This window comes from Ptiloglossa arizonensis, chromosome 8 (genome assembly GCF_051014685.1).
Source record: "Ptiloglossa arizonensis isolate GNS036 chromosome 8, iyPtiAriz1_principal, whole genome shotgun sequence".
Classification (NCBI taxonomy): Eukaryota; Metazoa; Arthropoda; class Insecta; order Hymenoptera; family Colletidae; genus Ptiloglossa; species Ptiloglossa arizonensis.
This window is the reverse complement of record NC_135055.1, coordinates 22,847,154-22,866,016: the sequence shown is the minus strand read 5'-3', so window position 1 is coordinate 22,866,016 and position 18,863 is coordinate 22,847,154. Positions and strand designations below refer to the sequence as shown.

At 39.7% G+C, this 18,863-nt stretch overlaps 3 protein-coding genes and 1 long non-coding RNA gene across 5 annotated transcripts; 3 read left to right on the top strand and 1 right to left on the bottom strand.

The window, feature by feature from the left end:
* The first annotated feature begins 41 nt into the window (after nucleotides 1–41).
* Nucleotides 42–1,115, top strand: LOC143150459 (DNA replication complex GINS protein PSF1). The gene is made up of 4 exons (XM_076318734.1): nucleotides 42–318; nucleotides 390–454; nucleotides 543–849; nucleotides 925–1,115. The coding sequence occupies exons 1-4, from the start codon at nucleotides 247–249 to the stop codon at nucleotides 1,066–1,068; spliced, it is 588 nt and encodes a 195-aa protein (XP_076174849.1). The 5' UTR covers nucleotides 42–246; the 3' UTR covers nucleotides 1,069–1,115.
* Nucleotides 137–13,871, bottom strand: LOC143150460 (uncharacterized). Of its 2 annotated transcripts, none has more exons than XR_012993064.1 (2): nucleotides 11,883–13,871; nucleotides 137–7,255 (listed from the first exon to the last, which is right to left on the bottom strand). It is a non-coding gene; the product is annotated as an uncharacterized LOC143150460 (long non-coding RNA). The 2 variants fall into 2 exon arrangements; XR_012993063.1 differs by having other exon boundaries at nucleotides 11,883–13,857.
* On the top strand, nucleotides 5,126–14,063 carry Cact (NF-kappa-B inhibitor cactus). The gene is made up of 3 exons (XM_076318730.1): nucleotides 5,126–6,281; nucleotides 8,435–8,787; nucleotides 12,583–14,063. The coding sequence occupies exons 1-3, from the start codon at nucleotides 5,824–5,826 to the stop codon at nucleotides 12,975–12,977; spliced, it is 1,206 nt and encodes a 401-aa protein (XP_076174845.1). The 5' UTR covers nucleotides 5,126–5,823; the 3' UTR covers nucleotides 12,978–14,063.
* A 1,355-nt stretch (nucleotides 14,064–15,418) lies between these two features.
* Stip1 (Stress-induced phosphoprotein 1) lies at nucleotides 15,419–18,380 on the top strand. The gene is made up of 3 exons (XM_076318729.1): nucleotides 15,419–15,704; nucleotides 16,107–17,641; nucleotides 17,718–18,380. The coding sequence occupies exons 1-3, from the start codon at nucleotides 15,696–15,698 to the stop codon at nucleotides 17,788–17,790; spliced, it is 1,617 nt and encodes a 538-aa protein (XP_076174844.1). The 5' UTR covers nucleotides 15,419–15,695; the 3' UTR covers nucleotides 17,791–18,380.
* The last annotated feature ends 483 nt before the right edge of the window (nucleotides 18,381–18,863 follow it).

Below are 18,863 nucleotides of genomic sequence, written 5' to 3'. Positions count from 1 at the left end.
ATTTCTAGATGTCGCTACTTTCAACAGTTACTAGTTTGTTTATGTTGTGTTGGAATAGATGATTTCAAAATATTCCTTATTGTTGCATTTATTTATTTTTTGCTCTGTAGAATTTTAATACCAAAGAAATTTTGTTGATACACTTCATATTATGCAGATAATAAAATACATTTGTAAAATAACATAAATTAGTAACTCTAAATGTTTTTATACCACTGTAGTAAGGGTTGGAAATTACTGTAAAGAATGTACGGAAGAAAAGCTTTTAAACTTATAACAGAATTAGATTTATGTAGTACTGATGTACAGCCATTCAATGTAGGTTGTATAATATTACATTAAATTATCTGCAATGACCGAATAATTGAAGGTAAATATTTCATTCCTAGGAAGTGCTAGTTAAGGAAGTTCTGGAAGAGATTCGTTCTCTCTATGATGCGAATATGTCAGATAGGTTTGTACACAGTTACAGCTATTTATGTAGTCATACATGAAGTTCAAAAAAAGTTTATTCTTTAGCAAATAGAAGACATTTATTTTAGTAATGCCATTCGAAATGAGGATAATATAGCATTATTGCCATCAGTTCAGTTTCGGCACATAGCATTGACCAGAAACAAAAGGTGCATTTTGGCTTATATCTACAATAGAATGCGAAAGTTAAGAGAACTACGTTGGGAATTGGGAAGCATTTTACCACCAGAAATAAATTCTAATTTCCTGAATGCAGAAATACAATGGTTTCAAACGTACAACAAATCCTTGGCTACGTACATGAGATCTTTAGGAGAAGATCAGGGGTTTAATTTAACAGCAACTATGTTACCTCCAAAAACTCCTTATGTAGAGGTATACATATATAAATTTATTATTCATCCTGATACTTGATAATATTTGAACGAGTAAAAATACTTGTGATTATAGGTGAAATGCTTGATGGATTTTGGAAAATTAGAGCTAGAAGATGGTCACGTTATTTTGTTAAAGAAAAATACGTATCATTTATTACCACGAGCTATATGTGAATCACTTATAAGGCAAGGTATACTTGAACATAACAGCACATAATGTGTTCCTTTTATATTTTAATCAAATAAAATTGTGATTTATTTTCATTCATCTTTGTTAAATACCACACAAGAAAGCAAATTCTTATCCTAAAAATGATATTTACCTGCAAGCCATAAAATTCCGTAAAAATGATTACATGATATTATACCGACGTTTAAATATTAATTTTATACGAGAGAAAACCCCTGGCAATGTCTTGTTTAAAATTGCGTTTAAAAGTTTGTCAACCCGCATATGTATACTTAGTTTCATTAGGTATTTCCCGGACAAACATAAATTCCGACCGCCAGTGTGTGGTCGATTACCAACAGTTCGGAGCCCGAGTACGTACACTGCACTACGTTTAACTCGGCGCTAGCGTGAATTATTTGTTTGCTTGTCACCATTGCGTTAAAGTTTTTCCTTATAACAGAGAACCACACAAACAACTTGTTTTCCATCGATAAAATCAGTTCGCTGACTATATAGTATGCGGCTCGTCACGTTTGCGAAGGCGTCCATAAGTGACAGGTAAGTGTTTGCTTAAAAAGCGATTACTTAAATTTTTTATAATAATTTTCTTTTCCATTAATCCATTCTGTAATCTTACGTGTATTCGAATTAATTTTTATTATTCATTTATAAGATATTTCAAAATTTAGACCAACAGCAAAGATTAGATTATTAAGTAAACGAGAATTTTTATAAAATTGTCGTTTAAACATTGGTATAGATTATGTGAATTATCTTGTCGCTCTTGAAAGAGTACATCATGATATCTTGCGTTTCAATTGTGTGTAAATTGAACCCGTGCACGAACCACTACTCGAACCCTTTGGGCGTTTATGAGCGTTCAATGTACTACGTGCGGTAAATGTCTATGGGTACGGTAAATGTTTGGCGTACATGTTTAATCAATGTATTTACAAAATTTCTGCACGCAATGATCGACGAGCCTTTAATTCCTAATATCAAATGGGGTTAAATCACCTTAATTTACCGATCATTTACAACCGCACGATTCTAATGGTGTTATCAACAGCATCGTACGCCTTGGAATTAATAAAGTTTCCAAAAAGAGTAATACAAGTATTAATCGATCTCTGAAAACAATTTAGAAACATATCTGTCACGTATCAATTAATACTGACATTGATTATTATGTTATTTTTAAGGACCAATTGTTCAAGTAAACCAAGATTGTATCTTGCTTTATCGTGTCTAATTTGAAAGGAATGTTCAAGCTTAGTTTGTTGTGTCTTAACAGGTTCTTGCTTATTATTAATACTTCGTTCACTTTTCTTGTCGTGTAGTGTTTTCTTCCTTTTCGGCTGGTTATCGCTCTAATAACGATATTTATTCCGTAAGGAAACGAACACGATATTCGTATTAGCGTACATTTTACAGGTAAGAGAATTCAGGGACATATTGCGACTATCGCGGAGAAGACACTTGAGAACGATCCAGTGCCACCTTTCCGCATCGCCTTTGAGTCATCGTACTTTCCCAGATCTTCTACAATCGAAGTATCCTTAATGTGTCCAACTTTACAAAAAAGAGCAAGTAACTGAATAACGGGAAAAATTCTTCACCGATAGGTTCACGATTTCGTTGTACACGATTTCCTACCTTACGGTTGCCAGTTTCATCCGATATTGTTTGAGCTGACCTCAAAAGGTGCTCCATTGAAATTAACCGATACCCAAACGTTATAGTTGCCAGTTTCATCCGATATCGTTTGAGCTGACCTCAAAAGGTACTCCATTGAAATTAACCGATACCCAAACGTATCTGTTGCTTTCGAGCGCGCAAGACCTCGAAATGCAGGTTCAACGGTCAGAAAGTGCGTAACTCAAGGTGCAGCAACAAACTTGCTGATAATGATGTGATATATCTACCAGTAAATTGGTTCTTGTAAACGATGCAGAGATAATATAATTTCCTGAGCTTATCTCAATCAGGTTTTCCCCAGATAGCTTGGGCACATCGACGCCCTCTCGTTTACTCTAATGGAAAAAAATTTGTCCACGTTCTTACGATTTGGAACACCGGCGATATTTTCACATCGGAAAAGGATGATGTGAGGTATTATCACGGAAAACACGATTTATTCCCTCTTGTCTCTTGGATGTACGAAATAATTAACGATGAGTCGCACAATTCCGGGCTCTAAGTTCGTTAAAAAATTTCAGGCGATCGTACTAACGCAACGTAGGCGACCGCGGTCGTAAAAGTGACAACATCCGTTGAAACGTTCATCGTTGACGAACGATTACGTAAAATTATATAATTCGTTTGTTCTCGAGGGCGCAGGATTAAGACTATCGTTTACAAATACCTTTACAACCGTCCCTATTTTATACGCCAGTGTGTAGTGCCTTCGTCGACTAATGACACCCAATTTATGCGGCCTTGGTTTGTTCGGCCATTATTTTCGAACCAATGTAAGTGACGAGCCGATTGTAAAAGAGCCATAGATTGTGACAATGGCCCATTATTATCGGATCGTCTGGCGGTTTGTGGAACATACGATAACACAGGTATAGGTTCTCTTTGTTTTAAGACCGCGTGTCAGTAACCATCTTTTTGGGGAAACCCGTATATAAACGACTCGTGAATAGACCAAAAATCTTGGTTGACTCTATGGGGCGTCCCTGTGTAGATCTTCTCGGTATCGTAATGTGGCAATAACAGTTGATATACCGCAAAATATCGGAAGAGTTCCCAGATCGGAAATGCCAACGGAATTTCCGGTGAGTTTCGCCTCGTGCAGATTAGCCCGCTCGAAAAGAAAGTGGAACGGTGAAATCTGTATCTTCGCTCAGGGACTTACGTTTTTGAACAATCATTTGTGACAAATCGACACTCTCCTCTGCCGTGTGCAAAAGTTATCGTCAGATTTCTATTTTTTTTTATTTTTAATTTTTTTAGAAGAAAACAAAACAAGGTGCAAGCGACAGGTAAGTAATATTGTAAACAGGTACAAATACCTGCAAAGGATCCTCGCGGTATATATATTTATATGTACGTATGATGCAGGTCTGGACAGAAAATACTTGAAGTACTAGTCGAAGAATTTGTTCAACCAAGTGCCTAGATATACTACGGTTTAACGAAAATTGTTTACATCGCGTTGACTATAAGAGACTTTAATGCAAGTTTGTTCGTCTTCTGAAACACAATTCTCAGATTTGCTAAAAATAATTTGATAAATTCAGTTCATTTATCGCTTCGTTCAACAACGCAGGCCTTTTTTTTTTACTTATTTAAACTGTATCATTTTTTTTTCTGAATCCCCCGTTATCGGTTACCGTTTTTTACCGGTTTAAAATGAAAGTAACACGGCACTTTAAACAAATCGATTTTTCCCTTAATTCCAAACGACATTATTGCGAACAAATGCTCGAAATGTGCTGTCCAAGGCTGCAATGAACACGATATCTAAATTATATCGAAGTGACCGAAATAACGCAGACGTTTTTTAAGACACAATCGTTAGAATTGTACTGGAAAAATTGGAAGAAAATCTGACAGTTTAGCAGTTACGAAACAGTGTAAGAAAATGTTTAAACAGCAATTAATTATCGTCTATCCAGACATTAATATTTAGTTTGACTACCTCTGACGCTAATTGGTGATTAAACGCTAATCAGTCACTAATTTCTCATAATCTTTTTGTGACCTTCAATGCCGCTTGCGTTCCTAGCGGACGAATGTTTCGTAACCGTTACTCGAGCTAGCAGATTTTCTTCAAATTTTCCCGATAATAAGCCTCGGGATTACGTTTACGTAGTTAGGACGATATTTCGAAATATTTACTTCGGTTCACTTGTGTGGTTCGTCAAAGTTTACGGTCGCAGTCGTTCGGATATTCGTTTGTAACCCAATGTGAACAGCTATTGGAAATTTTTGCGGAGTTTCCGATCCGGCTTTCTTTTTCTAAACTGGTTATCTAAAGAATACCAAGTTAAATCGAGTACACAGTGTATACGTGCAGCTGCTGGCCCTGCCAGAGGACGATGGGTTTTCCCACCCCTACTCTGCCCCTTTCAGAGTACGCGTGCCTCTGATTACCGCCAGAGGCACTACTGTGCACCGCGGCCATCGCGGAAAGTTATTCCGCGCGTCGGCGAACGCCACAGAGTCAGTTCGTTTTCAGACAGCGCGTTGGGTGGCGTTCTCGACGACACGAATCATCGCGACTACGAGCACGCATCTACATCTGTTTCTCCTCCCTCCTTCCCCCTCCCTCCTAGCAATTTTCCGTTGTCGAAACTACACGCTCTTGCTTCCGTAAACGTTTGGGCTTCCATCCGAACGGGATACAAACAGTTACTCATGAATGCGAGATTTCGTGGAACGAAGTGAATCTGCCCGACTAACCTGCGAACCAGTCGAAACGAGAATGCGACGACGACAACGAAGAAACGAACATACATAGAAGAAGCAAGCCACAGCTGTGTCGGACGAGGAACGACGATCGAACTGATCGAGTTCAAGTAAATGTAGCAGTGGCGTCGCTTGCGAACGAACGAAAGAGAGTTAGTCGAACGTGTTCGTCCGATCGGAGGATCGACGTGAACGAGTATTGTATAGTCCGCCGATTATCAGTTCCTTCGATAAGCTACGCGAAAACGTCGCGGCGCGATTTATAGGCGAAAACAGTTCATTGTCGGCGCGTGTGTACGTACGGGAATCGCGGCTAGTATTCCTTCTACACGGAGAGAGACTAGCCGTTCTTTCTGGTCGATCGAAATCGACGTCGAATCGAAAATGTGGCATCCGTCGAGAATGACACCGATGGAGAGAAATGTTCCAGACAGTAGCGAGGAGAAGTGCCAGGAGCAGCGCGATACTGGTCATGTGGATTCTGGTTTCCTGTCCAGCGGGAATCTTCAAGTCAGTTCTGAACTGTCCGAGTCCGAATTGTTGAATGTTGCAACAACCGCACCCGTAGCACCGGAACCAATGAGGGCGGACAGCGGCGTGGATCTCGGGCTCAGCGAAAGCCTGAGCCAGCTCACATTGAAGCAAGTCACTTTGAATCCTCTCGCGAGCGGCAAGGTTCAGGTTGAACCCACCGTCGAGTTGACTCCCGTCAGCTCCGTCAAACTCGAGCGACAACACGAAACATCGACGTTGCGACATTGCGAATCGCAACGATCGTCCGAGAAACCGTTCAATGAGGAACCTTGGCAGCTGTACTACACACAGGACGACGACGGTGACACGTAAGTAATCTCTGTGCTCTTGTTCAGAAATGTCAAACTTGCATTATCCGAGTACACCAAAAAGCCGATTTTTATTTGCTCAGATTCGACACGAATCGTTCTGGTCGAGCTGTTTTCACGCGAAATTGTAGAAGCATCTACGCTATCGATTTCAAAAGAAAGTGACAAAAACGGTGTATTTAAAGAAACAACGTCGAGAATAATAGTGTGTCTGAGATAATAATGCAATGAAACTATCAATCGATAATTCGACTCATATATTCCAATTATAGGATGATATTGTTCCGCGATTATAGTTGAATGTATTGGAATGTTTACATTCAACACTTGTTCATCTAGACTGGTAGCGCGTCATATATGTATATTCTACGGTCACGCGATCCATCAAATTACCAAAAAAGAATCGTAATTTTGTCGTCAAATTAAAATGCGAACTTATAGTATTGAGCTAAACTCGCATTAACCGTTATTATTATCGTTATTATTATTATTATTATCGGTATATTAAAAAAGTAGTTTGCCGGCAAGTAAGCCTGACCTATCGATAAAACGCAATTTCAAGCTAATTTTCTCGCATGAGTCGTTGTGTTTATCATAGTTACAGTTTTCGCAATTACTGCGGTGCGTATATAGGTTTGTCGTCATCTTCGCGAAATCCCCAATGTGACTAAGGTTGTTTACGCGAAATATACGAATCGAGGGATTACTTGATAGATGTAATTCATCGCGACTGGCGCATGCGCGATGGTGTTGCAACCTGTAGCCCGCGATGCTTTGAAACCACGTTAACATGTCGGAGTGTATCGATCGAAACTAGGATAATAATAGCGTGCCTTTGAATGGACACGATTCCTTCTGATCACGAAACAATTACACGATGATTTCCGTTGAAAGAACGTACGTACTTGTTTTCCACGAATTGTTCCGTACGTAGAAAATTTCACTCTTATTTTCGTTAATCTTGATCCCGTTTGCTGAAAAACATCAAATTAGATATTACTATCGCTGTGAACCTGCACAAGGTGTTCGCGTTATTGTTACGACTTTTTCTTTTGTCAAATAAATTGCCGGTAGGAACAAAATGGACGTGCAAACTGTAACGCTATACGGTTTAATAAAGAATCCGGTGATTCGAATTGATATTAATTGTCCGCGATGTATAAAAAATATTCGCCGGGAGAGTAACAATTGATTAAATTAACGCGAGCGCAGAAGAAGGCACCGTATGAATCTGGAGCAGCGGCTCGCGATCGTATCGCCGTTGAGTAAACGATAATACGGACAGTATTTCAAGATAAATACCATTATTGCGTAGAATTGCTGTTTTTACGAGCGCATAGAAAACATGTTGATCGAAGCAAATATCGTCGCGCGTCATCGTGTGCATACGAATCGCACAGTACGTGTTTTACATTGCTAAGCACGTTGACCGATTGAACCGTTGCAACGCGAGATTCATCACGACAAGATCCATTTAATCGCGACACGTGAGCACGGCTGTAGAGGATGAAACACAGACCGAGACAATTCATACCTCCCGGCGATGGTTTCCGGTGCGGAAGTTTACAGTACGCGCGCGCGAACCTTGTCTTTTTCCACTCGGCGGATCGATAAACTTGCGTTGAAATGTAACCGAAAATTTTTCGAAAAAAAAAAAAAAAAACGCGTTCGTTACGAGCTGACGAAACATTGACCTTTGCACTCGGGGTGGGGGGATAAATTACGCACAAAAGGAAAGAAAAAATGATATCAGCGCGAAAGTGACATTGAACTGTCGGATAAACACGTGCTCGATCTCAAATAACAACCAACTAATCGATACATTGGGGAAAGAAACGAAATCCTTGTCCAGACGTGAAAATTATACGATAAATACCAACGATGCTGCGATGCGTACAGGGTATCCAAAAATACATGGCACGAAGACAAAAATAGGCAATGAACGAGAATAATTCTATCCCTCTTAACGGTGACGATACAATCATTCGAAAGTAGAATGTACGATGTCTGGTAAAGTTACTGTCTACTCGAATAAATTCCTTGGAGTTCTCGTGCCCGCGTGTTTTGGGACTACTTGTATTCGGACAAAGGACAACGATGTGCTAGGTTCTTTGCCGTTTGTACCAGCCCGGTTTTTTTTCTCGATTTTTCAGGCAACTGCATATAGCGATAGTGCAAGGTTTTCTGGAGGCTGCGTTCAGTTTAATAAGAATGGCACCGCACTTATACCTTTTGAATATCCTAAACGACGACGGTCAGTCTCCCTTGCACCTGGCCGTATTGACGCGGCAGCCGAGGATAGTCAGACGACTGGTTCTGGCAGGTGCGAATCCGGCATTGAGAAATTTCCGTGGAAACACGGCCCTTCATTTGGCGTGCGCAACCGGGGATCTCGCTTCGGCGAAGGCCCTCACGGATCCCTTGACTCCCATCGAGAGGAACTACCTTCTACCTGGAAAGAAAATACCTGCCCTGCCGCAGAATCTCGAGCAACGAAATTACGACGGTGAGTAATTTGATTTATTGACCTATCGACCGTGTGATTTATTCATTTATTTCGATGGGTGAATACCCTTTGGTACCACAGGTAGAAAATAATTACGATAAGGAGTAAAGAAAAGATTTACAGATAATACCAATTTATGTATAAAAAAAGCGTACACGTGGGCGTACATGCGCATAAAATATGAAAAAAAAAAAAAAAAAAAAAAATGTGTAGACGTGTATTGTCCACGATAGTTCACTATTGTCCGAGGATGAAGATACACAAGATTCCAGGTAGGCGATTATTAATTGGTTTGTAAGAATATCGACGGACCAGTTCGACCTTACTCTGGCAATTGGGGATCGAGTCGAACGATAAAATAATTTTACCTGTTGAATATTTCTCGAAGATTGTACTTCAACTTGTTACTAGTACCAGTAACGGTAACAAAAACGTCCATTTGTTTGAACAGTTGCATCTTTGTGACGCTAACAATGCTAATTCGTGTGGAATGTCAAATTGGTCGATAAGGGCAGAATCGAAAGCTTATATTGGCACCGAAAACGAAACGTTTCCATCGTTTTGCGAAACCAAGCGCGAACCGTACAAACAGCCGTACCCAATAGAGACAGACGTCCGTGCTTGTATAATTATTAGGTCGAATGCACAAGGCTTGCGACGAAGTTGAAAGAAAATTCACGAGAGGATTTTAACGGATTGAATCAAAGTCGAAGTCGTTATTGTAAAGTCAACCTTGGACGTAGTATTGTAGAATGAAACACGAAATACTTGGAAACGTGTAACGCGATTGATGAACAACGGAAGAGTAAGAGAATACTTGGAACTGGATAGTCCCGTCGATGGACAATAAAGAGAAACCTAGATGTTTCACGATGAGGGAAGGAAGCGCGCGTGACACGCCTGCAGCATCGCTAGCGGAGGACAGCGAAGCGTCGGAAAATCCTAACAGCTTTTACCACAACAAAGCAACAGTCATTGGGCATCGTGCGCGTTCGCTCGCGTAGAACAATCCTGTAATCCGCGATTACGCGCGGTTTTCCCATGATTTCATCGTGGACCGAGAGCAATTCGTCGCAATTCGTACGTACTGTTGGAAATTCCATTAACCAAAGTACAACCACGTTATTGCCAATTCGTACGAAACGATAAACGAACCACGATCAAATTTATCGACGAACGTGACTATTATTTAAAAAAAAGTTACAGGCTGATGTACGACGTTCGACAGCGTCTGCCACCGGCTCGAACGCGTTTAACGCGAGGATTCTTCTCGAAAGTTCTACGAGGAAAAGTTTACTCAGAAGACTTTCCCATTGTCTTTCTTCGCGGTTTCGTGTGCCTTCCGCCGCTCGAACGTAATTCTTCGTCCCCCTCTCCTCTTGTTTCTGCTCTTTTCTTCGATCCTCCTGATCTTTTCACGCGATACCCCCCCCCCCCCCCCCCTCGTTTACGTTCGAACGTTCGATCCAGTAAACTGCGAAGCGGAAAAAGTTTAGCGCTGAACGTTGACTCCTTTTTGAAGTTCTGGAATTCCCGCGTAACGTCATCCTCGTACTCCATTCTGGGCTTACAGCATGGATGTACACCGGAGGTCGAGCAGCTGGCGTAACGGCCGCTTTTGGACCATGACGAAATATTGGGTTGTTGCACACGAGATGTCGTCTTCTTGATCAAACGTCGATCAACGTCGTCGTCTCGACGTAACCGTGTTCCGGTTCAAAGTCGCTCGAAAATCCCCTTATCCGTGATATCGTTCACAAACGCGACCTTTCGTTGCTATCGAGTCAACGATTAACCCTTCGACCGTGGAGCAGCGCGTTGTTGTAATTGCAAAAATTACAAATTACCGCGAAACGTGCCAAACAATCGTACATACGTATTATATTTGAGCAAATACTTTAAACGTAGGAAACAATTCCGTAGCGAGGGAACGGATTCCAGCGACCAAATGACGCAGCTAAGGGGTTAAATTACGCCTTTGGGACAAATAATTCTGTTACTCGCAATCTCGCGTGTCCAATGTACCGATTACACGTTGTCGTGTACGTACGTACCCGTGACGTACGGCCTGCGCATATCGATTGGCGGGAAAACGTAAACATTCGCGTGTAGTTTTATCGGATCGAGCCCGGAGTCCTAAATTAGAAACGCGCGATAACGTATTTTTTTTGTAGATGGGATCGATCGAGGCACCGTGGTTGGTCTAAAATTAATCGAAATATCTATGATTTATTTTTCACGTTCTCTGAACGCGTTTCGCGGAACGACGGATCAAGGTACACCGTAACGATACGTCGAGGAAACCGCGCTAGAGAGAATTTCACGAGAGAGGTGCGCCGTCGGTCGGAGTAAGAAGAAAACAAGAAGCGAAATACTCGTTGGGCTCGGAATACGCGCGACGACGGAATTTTGGCGCGTACGTCTGTACGCGTGTGTGCGTGCACGCGCGCGTTACATCACGCGGCGCGCGATGAGACAGGAGCCCCGAAGCAGATGTTTTTGATATTTAAAAATACCTGCCGGACTATTTGCGTGTCGCTATATTCTCGACTCGATTCGACTCGGGAAACCCCACAATGGCGTGGAGGCCGGTGGGCTCGCGCTTCGTTTCATCCCCGATCGTTTATTAAAAATAATTTAATTACGAGCGTAAAATCTCTTCGACTCGTCGAACGTCGTGCGTAGAAACAGGGCCGAGGCCAGAGTTCGTACGTACGTATCGTTGAATGGACAACCGTCGATTCTGAATCGTTATTCACCGATCGACGAAAAGAAAAATCGTTGGACAGAGTCGTACAATTTCACCGTGGATCGATTTTAATTGCAGAACCTCGGGTGTATCGTATCCGATCGAATCGTGTGGAAAATTCCAAGAAACGCGAACGATTTTCTACGCGCTTCCGATGCGTCGCGTTTTACGCGTCTCGCGCGATAAGAATAGAAACGTAAATATTTCAATTAGAGTTCGATCGGAGAGCCAGACTTGGGAGAGGGTTCTAGCGCGATGAGATCGGTAATTAAATGCCGCCAATGTACATACTGCCGGTGGTAACAAGGCAATGTTAATTTTAGCAGTTACTTTGATCGGTACGAACCTAGTTTGGACCGCGGGACGCCAGCCAAGCCTCCGACGACAATGATTCACCGCGTCTTCCTAGTTCTATCTATATCTCCTAGAAGCATGTGACTCGGTCGCATCATTCTGAAGTCGACGTTTGCATCCCCGTTAAATTTGTTCTATTAAGAAATAGAAATCGTGTCTAAATTCGAGCGCGCGTTACAATGCGGCCTCTCTCTCCCTCTCTCTGATCCGATGGATACCATTGTCACGAAGAACGATAGAAAAAAGTTTTCGTATTGTCTCACGCTGCAACTTGAAAGGCATTCAATAATGTCTGAACAATTTTTTGTTCATCTCGACGAGTATTGCGCGCTTCCAAAATTTAACGCATTCTTTTTCGAACGTCCTATATATTTAGGTCTACCTTCGATCTTCTTCATTGGCCTTGAACCGTAGATCGTTGAACTCGTCTTAGAAGTTGTTATCAAAGTCTGGTAAAAGAATTGTAACAGATTACACGAAAAAGACTATGAAATAAAAATATTTTATCACCGTACCGTGTTTCCGAGAAAATTGTACAACGTGGAAAGCAATTTTTCAAAATTCTAAAAGCAGAGAAATTATTTCAATGGATAAAGTATCGGGCGAACCACCACCCGGTATAGGTTTACTATCCGAATGCAAGCGGTTGTTAAATATTTTGCCTTCTAACGTTGTCTCTTCTCTTGTTCCAGGGGAGATGTGCCTTCACATAGCGGCCTCCTCGGGTCAGGTGGAGCTGGTGCGGCTTCTGCTGCGTCTCGGAGCGGATCTCGAAGCCAGAGAAGCGTTGGCGGGAAAGACGGCCCTTCACCTCGCCGTGGAACGCGGGTGTCGGTCAGTGGTCGCGTTTCTGCTTCAGGAATGCAGGCCCTGCCTGGACACGCAAACATACGCGGGGATCACTGCCTATCAGATAGCTCTCTGCTTGGACGGTCAGCTTGCAAGGGAGTTGGTGAGACTGGGCGCGACGCCGGAACCGCTTCCCGAATCGGATTCCGACAACAGCGACGAGGACGACACCGCAACGACGAATTACTTACCAGCGATCGCGAGACTCAGGCAGAACGTGGTCGGCGTTCGAGTGTAGGAGCATCGTTTAATCTCGGGGCTCGTTCTGCAGTCGTGTTTTCTCCTTCTTAGTTTCTTTTGTCGATCGATGCGCGGCCAGATTACGTAACAGATCGCGCATTGCTGAAAATTACGATGAAAACGAAATGTATACTGTACACGAATTGTGAATCGACTTGGAAGATATCTAGAAACTATTGGTGCACGCGTTTCTCGCGACCCGAATATTGATTGGGAATATAGAAATTTGAACTTCATCGAGACAAGTATTAGCATGCCTGTATCGAATACGTTACACTCTTGAAACTAGACACTGGATTTTTCGAGAAAGAGAGATATATATATATGTGAATGTCGTCGTCGAACGTATGTAAAAACGAAACAGAGACGAATAGGGGAACGAAGAACGAATAGAAGCACTGTAAATCGAACAGGATTAAAGGATCGATAATCGACAGTCTCAGAAATGTAAACACACGTACCTCTGTGAGGGACAAATACTTCGATAACGAGCGAAACAACGATTACGAATGTTGTAACGTTATATTACGACTGCAAAAAAAAAATGAATTTACGCTTAAGGAGACCGGAGGATCTCGTTATGTAAATAATAAGCGAAGAATACTGATTTTCGTTCCGCGTTGTGTGCAAATGCTGTGTGACGCTCGTACGTTTCGAAGCGTCTTAAGATTGAAAGAGTATATATGCCGAAACAATGAGGAAAAAAATATATATATATTGTAATCTAACATTCGTAACTTGATCGTTCGTTTTAAGCTGTACATACGTATATTTATGTTAGTCGAATTTAAGAGACCGAAACAACACTTCTGAATAGAAATATTTATCGTGGAGCGTTTGAACGGTTTACTCGAGCACTGCTTACGATAATGCTCCAGTACTGTTTCTGTCGTGAACGTTTATAAACTCCCACACACCCCCGCCTTGTTGTACATAGTCATCTTTTCTTAGTATAATAAACGTATCGTTTTTGCGGCATCAATAATAATATTAATAATTATAGAACGATAACATTAACGTTGTTACGTAACGTGTCCACAACTATTTTTTTAGTAATAAAAGGCCTTGGAAAATTTACCGTGAATTCGAGTTTCTATCGTCGACGAACAAATTGAGCAATTCAATGACCTTTAAAGCAAACCGGTGAACGAACGTTTGCACTTTAATTGCGATTATTTAATAACGAACTTGAGAAATTGGTAAGAGAGACGCCGAAGGAGAACCGAAACGTTTTGCAGGGCTAATTTTGCGAGAGTCGACGTAAAAATGTGGAGCAAGGACCGGCCGTCGGTTATTTCGAGTTCGGCGACGTGTAATGGTCTAGGTATTCCAAGAAGCCCGCAGACTTATTCCTTTTTGGGGGAGTTTGGTCTGTGAAGCGCACAAGTTCCGGAATATATTTGGATCTTGGGAAAGAGGGGATGGTGTACCGATGGTCTAATATAGTTTCGTGTCTAAGTAAATGTGTTCGTTTATATTTGCAGAGAAATTTGTCATGGTATTGAATATGCAACAAAAAAGAGGATAGAAATAGTCAACGCGAACAATATACTGGATGTAAAAAGAAACAGTTCGGCACTTTTATTTGCATTTAAAAAATTAAGATTTTCATTCCGTGGAAAGGATTGAAAGATTACATAGAGAAATATTCTCCCAAGCACATATGTATATGTAAATGAAACAGGAATCCATACGATTTTAGAGATAATACAGCGGTTATCGAACTGCTCGAGGACGAAGAAAAATATGCGACACGACGAACAACTGGGATTCCCCAGTCACTCCAGTTCGCCGATGGAAATACCAGGTTCCGTGGCAACGAAAGTGCTGCCAGATCGAGCAACCTTGGGCGTAGCAACGTTTCAGTCGCCAAAAAGCAATTCATACTCGAAATGCGCCCACACCTATCAAATTTATTTATTCTGTCCCCCCCCCCCCCCCCCAGTCGATCTCAACTTCTGCGATTTATCAATTTGTATATTTTTATATTCGTAGAAATATTTTAGTATGCAACGAATCGCCGAAGAGGTGGAGTATAATCAATAAAAACTGAAGTATTATATTTCAAATTGAAACTTTAATTATATCATGTGACTTGCATCTTTCGTATGTGCATTAATTTATTCGTAAGATTAAAGTATACAGAACAAATTTTAACAAATATGAAACGCTCAAAAAATAAAAATAGTATACCATTAAACTATAGATATAGAAATTAAATATGAAGTACGTTAAATATAAGATATGTGTGTCATTATATAAATGTACATATATGTACACATAAAGAAAAAAAACAATACATAGGTCGTAATTACAAAACGTGACCTACCAACAGTCGACACAATTGTGAACGAGGACGATATAATTATAAAACGAAGTAGTTAACAAGTCAAAGACAGTATTGGTTAAATTAAGCGTGAAGCTAGGCCATTATTTGTATCTCGCTTAAAAAAAGAAGAGGGTGCGTTTTCGAAGGTACTAGAAAATCGTGGAATATACTCTCAACAAGGCGCATCACGTATGTACAACATATATATGTACAACTAGTTTCGAGACAATCAAGGAGAGGCGCTAGTTGTCCATTTCTGGAGCTTTCTGAAAATCTGCGCCGATTCGAGACTGAGTATTCGCACGAGTCATCGCGTATCTTTGCGGGCGTAAAAGAACAAATTGCAGAAAATAGAACGAAAGTATTACTGCTCTCAGGTCAAGCGTTATGGACCAGGTAAACATTCTTCCGAAGTAGATCGTAGTAAAGCGTCCCTTGGGCTCATAAAATCGTAATACTAGAAAACACTGTGTCCATCCACGATTTCGCTAATTGAACACGCTTTCGTCGAAAAAAATTATTGTGTTCTTCCTATTTGTTGCTCTCCATTATATTTTTCTTACACGTTCTCTCACGTCATTTTGCGAAACGTCGAGCATTCATTTTTAAATTCGAAGTTTTTTTTTTTCGAAATCACAATTGTTCATATGTGAACTTAATTTAAGTCCTGCCATTGTTTCTTTCATAAGCGATCTTTTCCCATTTACGTTACGCGATTTTCTAGAAAGAGAAGATTGTGGTCTCTTGGAATTATTTTCATTACTTTTCAACTAAATAACTTTGAAAATATGTTTTTAGGTATCAGAATTAAAGGATAAAGGTAATCTTGCTTTACGAAAGGGGAGATTGGATGAGGCTATTGAATATTACACAGAGGCAATTGCATTAGACAAAAGCAATCATCTCCTTTACAGTAACAGATCTGCGGCGTATGCTAAAGCAGGAAAGTACGAACAAGCATTAGAAGATGCAGAAATGACTGTAACGTTAAAACGAGATTGGGGAAAAGGTTACTCGCGTAAAGGTAGTGTGCTTGCTTACTTGGGTAGATTGGATGCATCTGTCGAAGCATATAAGACTGGTCTACAGTTGGATCCCAATAATGAACAACTTAAAAGTGGTTTGGCCGAAGTCCAGTTTCATAGACTAGCAATAGCTGTTAATCCTTTCAGCAGACCAGATCTCTTAGACGTACTTGCAAATGATCCTAGAACAAAAGATCTGCTTCAAGACCAAGAATATCTGAAACTTCTACAGGAGATAGGAAACAATCCAATGGTTTTTCAAACGAATCGTACGGACAGTAGATTACTTACAACTCTTACCGTATTATTAGACTCAGATCTAGGTAAAATAATTTCATCTGAACCAGACAAAACTCCACCTAAGCAAAAATCGCCCGAACCTCAAAACAAAGAAGAAGAAGAAGATTTTAAAGATAGTAATCTTCCTACAGCAGTAATTGAAAAAAAATTAGGTAATAAAGCCTACAAAGAGAAGAACTTTGAAGAAGCACTTCTGCATTATAATAAAGCAGTAGAATTAGATGATAAAGAAATAATTTACTTACTAAATATAGCAGCAGTATATTATGAACAAAAAGAATATGAAAAATGTATTGCTCAGTGTGAAAAAGCCATTGAAGTTGGAAGAGAGAATCGAGCAGATTTTAAATTAATAGCAAAAGCATTTACAAGAATTGGGCATGCATACAAAAAGATGAACAATCACAAACAAGCGAAGGTGTATTATGAAAAGTCTCTGTTAGAGCACAGAACACCAGAAATTAAAACTCTTCTCTCAGAGATCGATAAAATCATTAAGGAGGAAGAAAGAAAAGCATATATTGATATAGAGAAAGCAGAAGAGGAAAAGGAGCTTGGAAATGAAAAGTTCAAGATTGGGGATTATCCAACAGCAATAAGACATTATACAGAAGCTATCAAAAGAAATCCTGATGATCCAAAATACTACAGTAACAGAGCTGCTGCTTATACCAAATTAGCAGCTTTTGATCTAGGATTAAAAGACTGTCAGAAGTGTGTCGAAATCGATCCAAAATTCATCAAAGGTTGGATAAGAAAAGGAAAAATATTGCAAGGTATGCAACAACAAGGAAAAGCTCTTGTTGCTTATCAAAAAGCATTGGAATTAGATCCCTCCAATGCCGAGGCATTAGAAGGATATCGGTCATGTGCTGTTTCTGTCAGTTCAAATCCTGAGGAAGTTAGAAAAAGGGCAATGGAAGATCCAGAAGTTCAAAGTATATTACGAGATCCTGCTATGAGACTTATCTTAGAGCAAATGCATAGTGATCCTAGAGCTTTATACGAGTAAGTAATTATAATTATTGTATTATATTAAAGTATAAAAATTGTGAAACTGAAATGTAAATTTTTCTATTTACAGTCATTTAAAGAATCCAAATGTAGCGGCAAAAATTCAAAAACTCTTGGAGTCCGGCCTCGTAACCATTCATTAAAAACAAAAGTATCTCTACTTCTGCATAGCTCTGTGCATGACATTACATTGTCACCAAGTTCCTTTGATATTAAGGGAATTATGCTGTTCGTTCTATTTTTGTGTATTAGAAATACCTTATTTAATCATACAGGTTGCTTAATGGCATATTCATTGTACATCTTTGTTCAGAACAGCCTTTTTTTCTAAGTTTTGTTATACACACATGTCACTTCTGTGCGAATGCAGTGGCTTTTCTGGTCATAGACCACTTTTGCATTGTAAATCATGTTATAGTAAGTATTTTAGTGTCTTATAGAGTATAAGTCTATAAGAGGAGAACTTATTACATAACTACAAGCTTCTGCATAAAATAACACTTCCAATTGTAAATCAGTAATATCAATATCAAGTATGCAATAGTATCTTAAATTTGTTATGCGGTCTAGATTAAACAGAATTATTATCTTACACCTTATTCTCCTTGACAAACAAATTTCCGTACACAAAACGAATATGTACATAGCTTTTACTTTTTAAGCGATATAATTTTGGTTTAAAGTACTAATACTGTAATAGTAAAAATAATGATTACAACGTAATTCTACAATACTTTTGTGGTTTATTTAAAATTAAATTCAATTTCAAACGATAAAAAAGTACATCAAAATCGAGTAATTTTAATAATAATTTTATTTAACATTAGGATTTTTGTTCTATATTTGCATTTTATTGAATATGGTACGATTGAATGATGACATATTAATGCGATAAATTAATTTTACTACGATTTAAGTGGTAACCGTTAATTTTTTTTAGTAAATTAATTTTATACGTATTGGCAACATTTTAAATCGGTATGAGAAAAGTTTAATGGTGAACTGAAAAATTGAAAACTATTTTCCATATTTATGTCCGCAATTAAGTACTCGTTAGGTACTATTTCTAACGCAACAAATTCTAATATTCGTAAAATATAACATTTCGGTCATAATTTACAAACTTATAGTCTACCTATCTACCTGGTATGAATTGTTCATATATTTACATGGACTGATTGCAGCGCAATCTATCGTATAGATGGAACTAAATAAG

Coding starts and splice junctions, on each gene's coding strand:
- Cact (XM_076318730.1), top strand. CDS start 5,824: ATGTGGCATCCGTCGAGAATGACACCGATGGAGAGAAATGTTCCAGAC. Junction 6,282..8,434: donor CAGGACGACGACGGTGACAC/GTAAGTAATCTC, acceptor TCGATTTTTCAG/GCAACTGCATATAGCGATAG. Junction 8,788..12,582: donor CGAGCAACGAAATTACGACG/GTGAGTAATTTG, acceptor CTCTTGTTCCAG/GGGAGATGTGCCTTCACATA.
- LOC143150459 (XM_076318734.1), top strand. CDS start 247: ATGTACGGAAGAAAAGCTTTTAAACTTATAACAGAATTAGATTTATGT. Junction 319..389: donor CTGATGTACAGCCATTCAAT/GTAGGTTGTATA, acceptor TTTCATTCCTAG/GAAGTGCTAGTTAAGGAAGT. Junction 850..924: donor CAAAAACTCCTTATGTAGAG/GTATACATATAT, acceptor TTGTGATTATAG/GTGAAATGCTTGATGGATTT.
- Stip1 (XM_076318729.1), top strand. Junction 17,642..17,717: donor GATCCTAGAGCTTTATACGA/GTAAGTAATTAT, acceptor TTCTATTTACAG/TCATTTAAAGAATCCAAATG.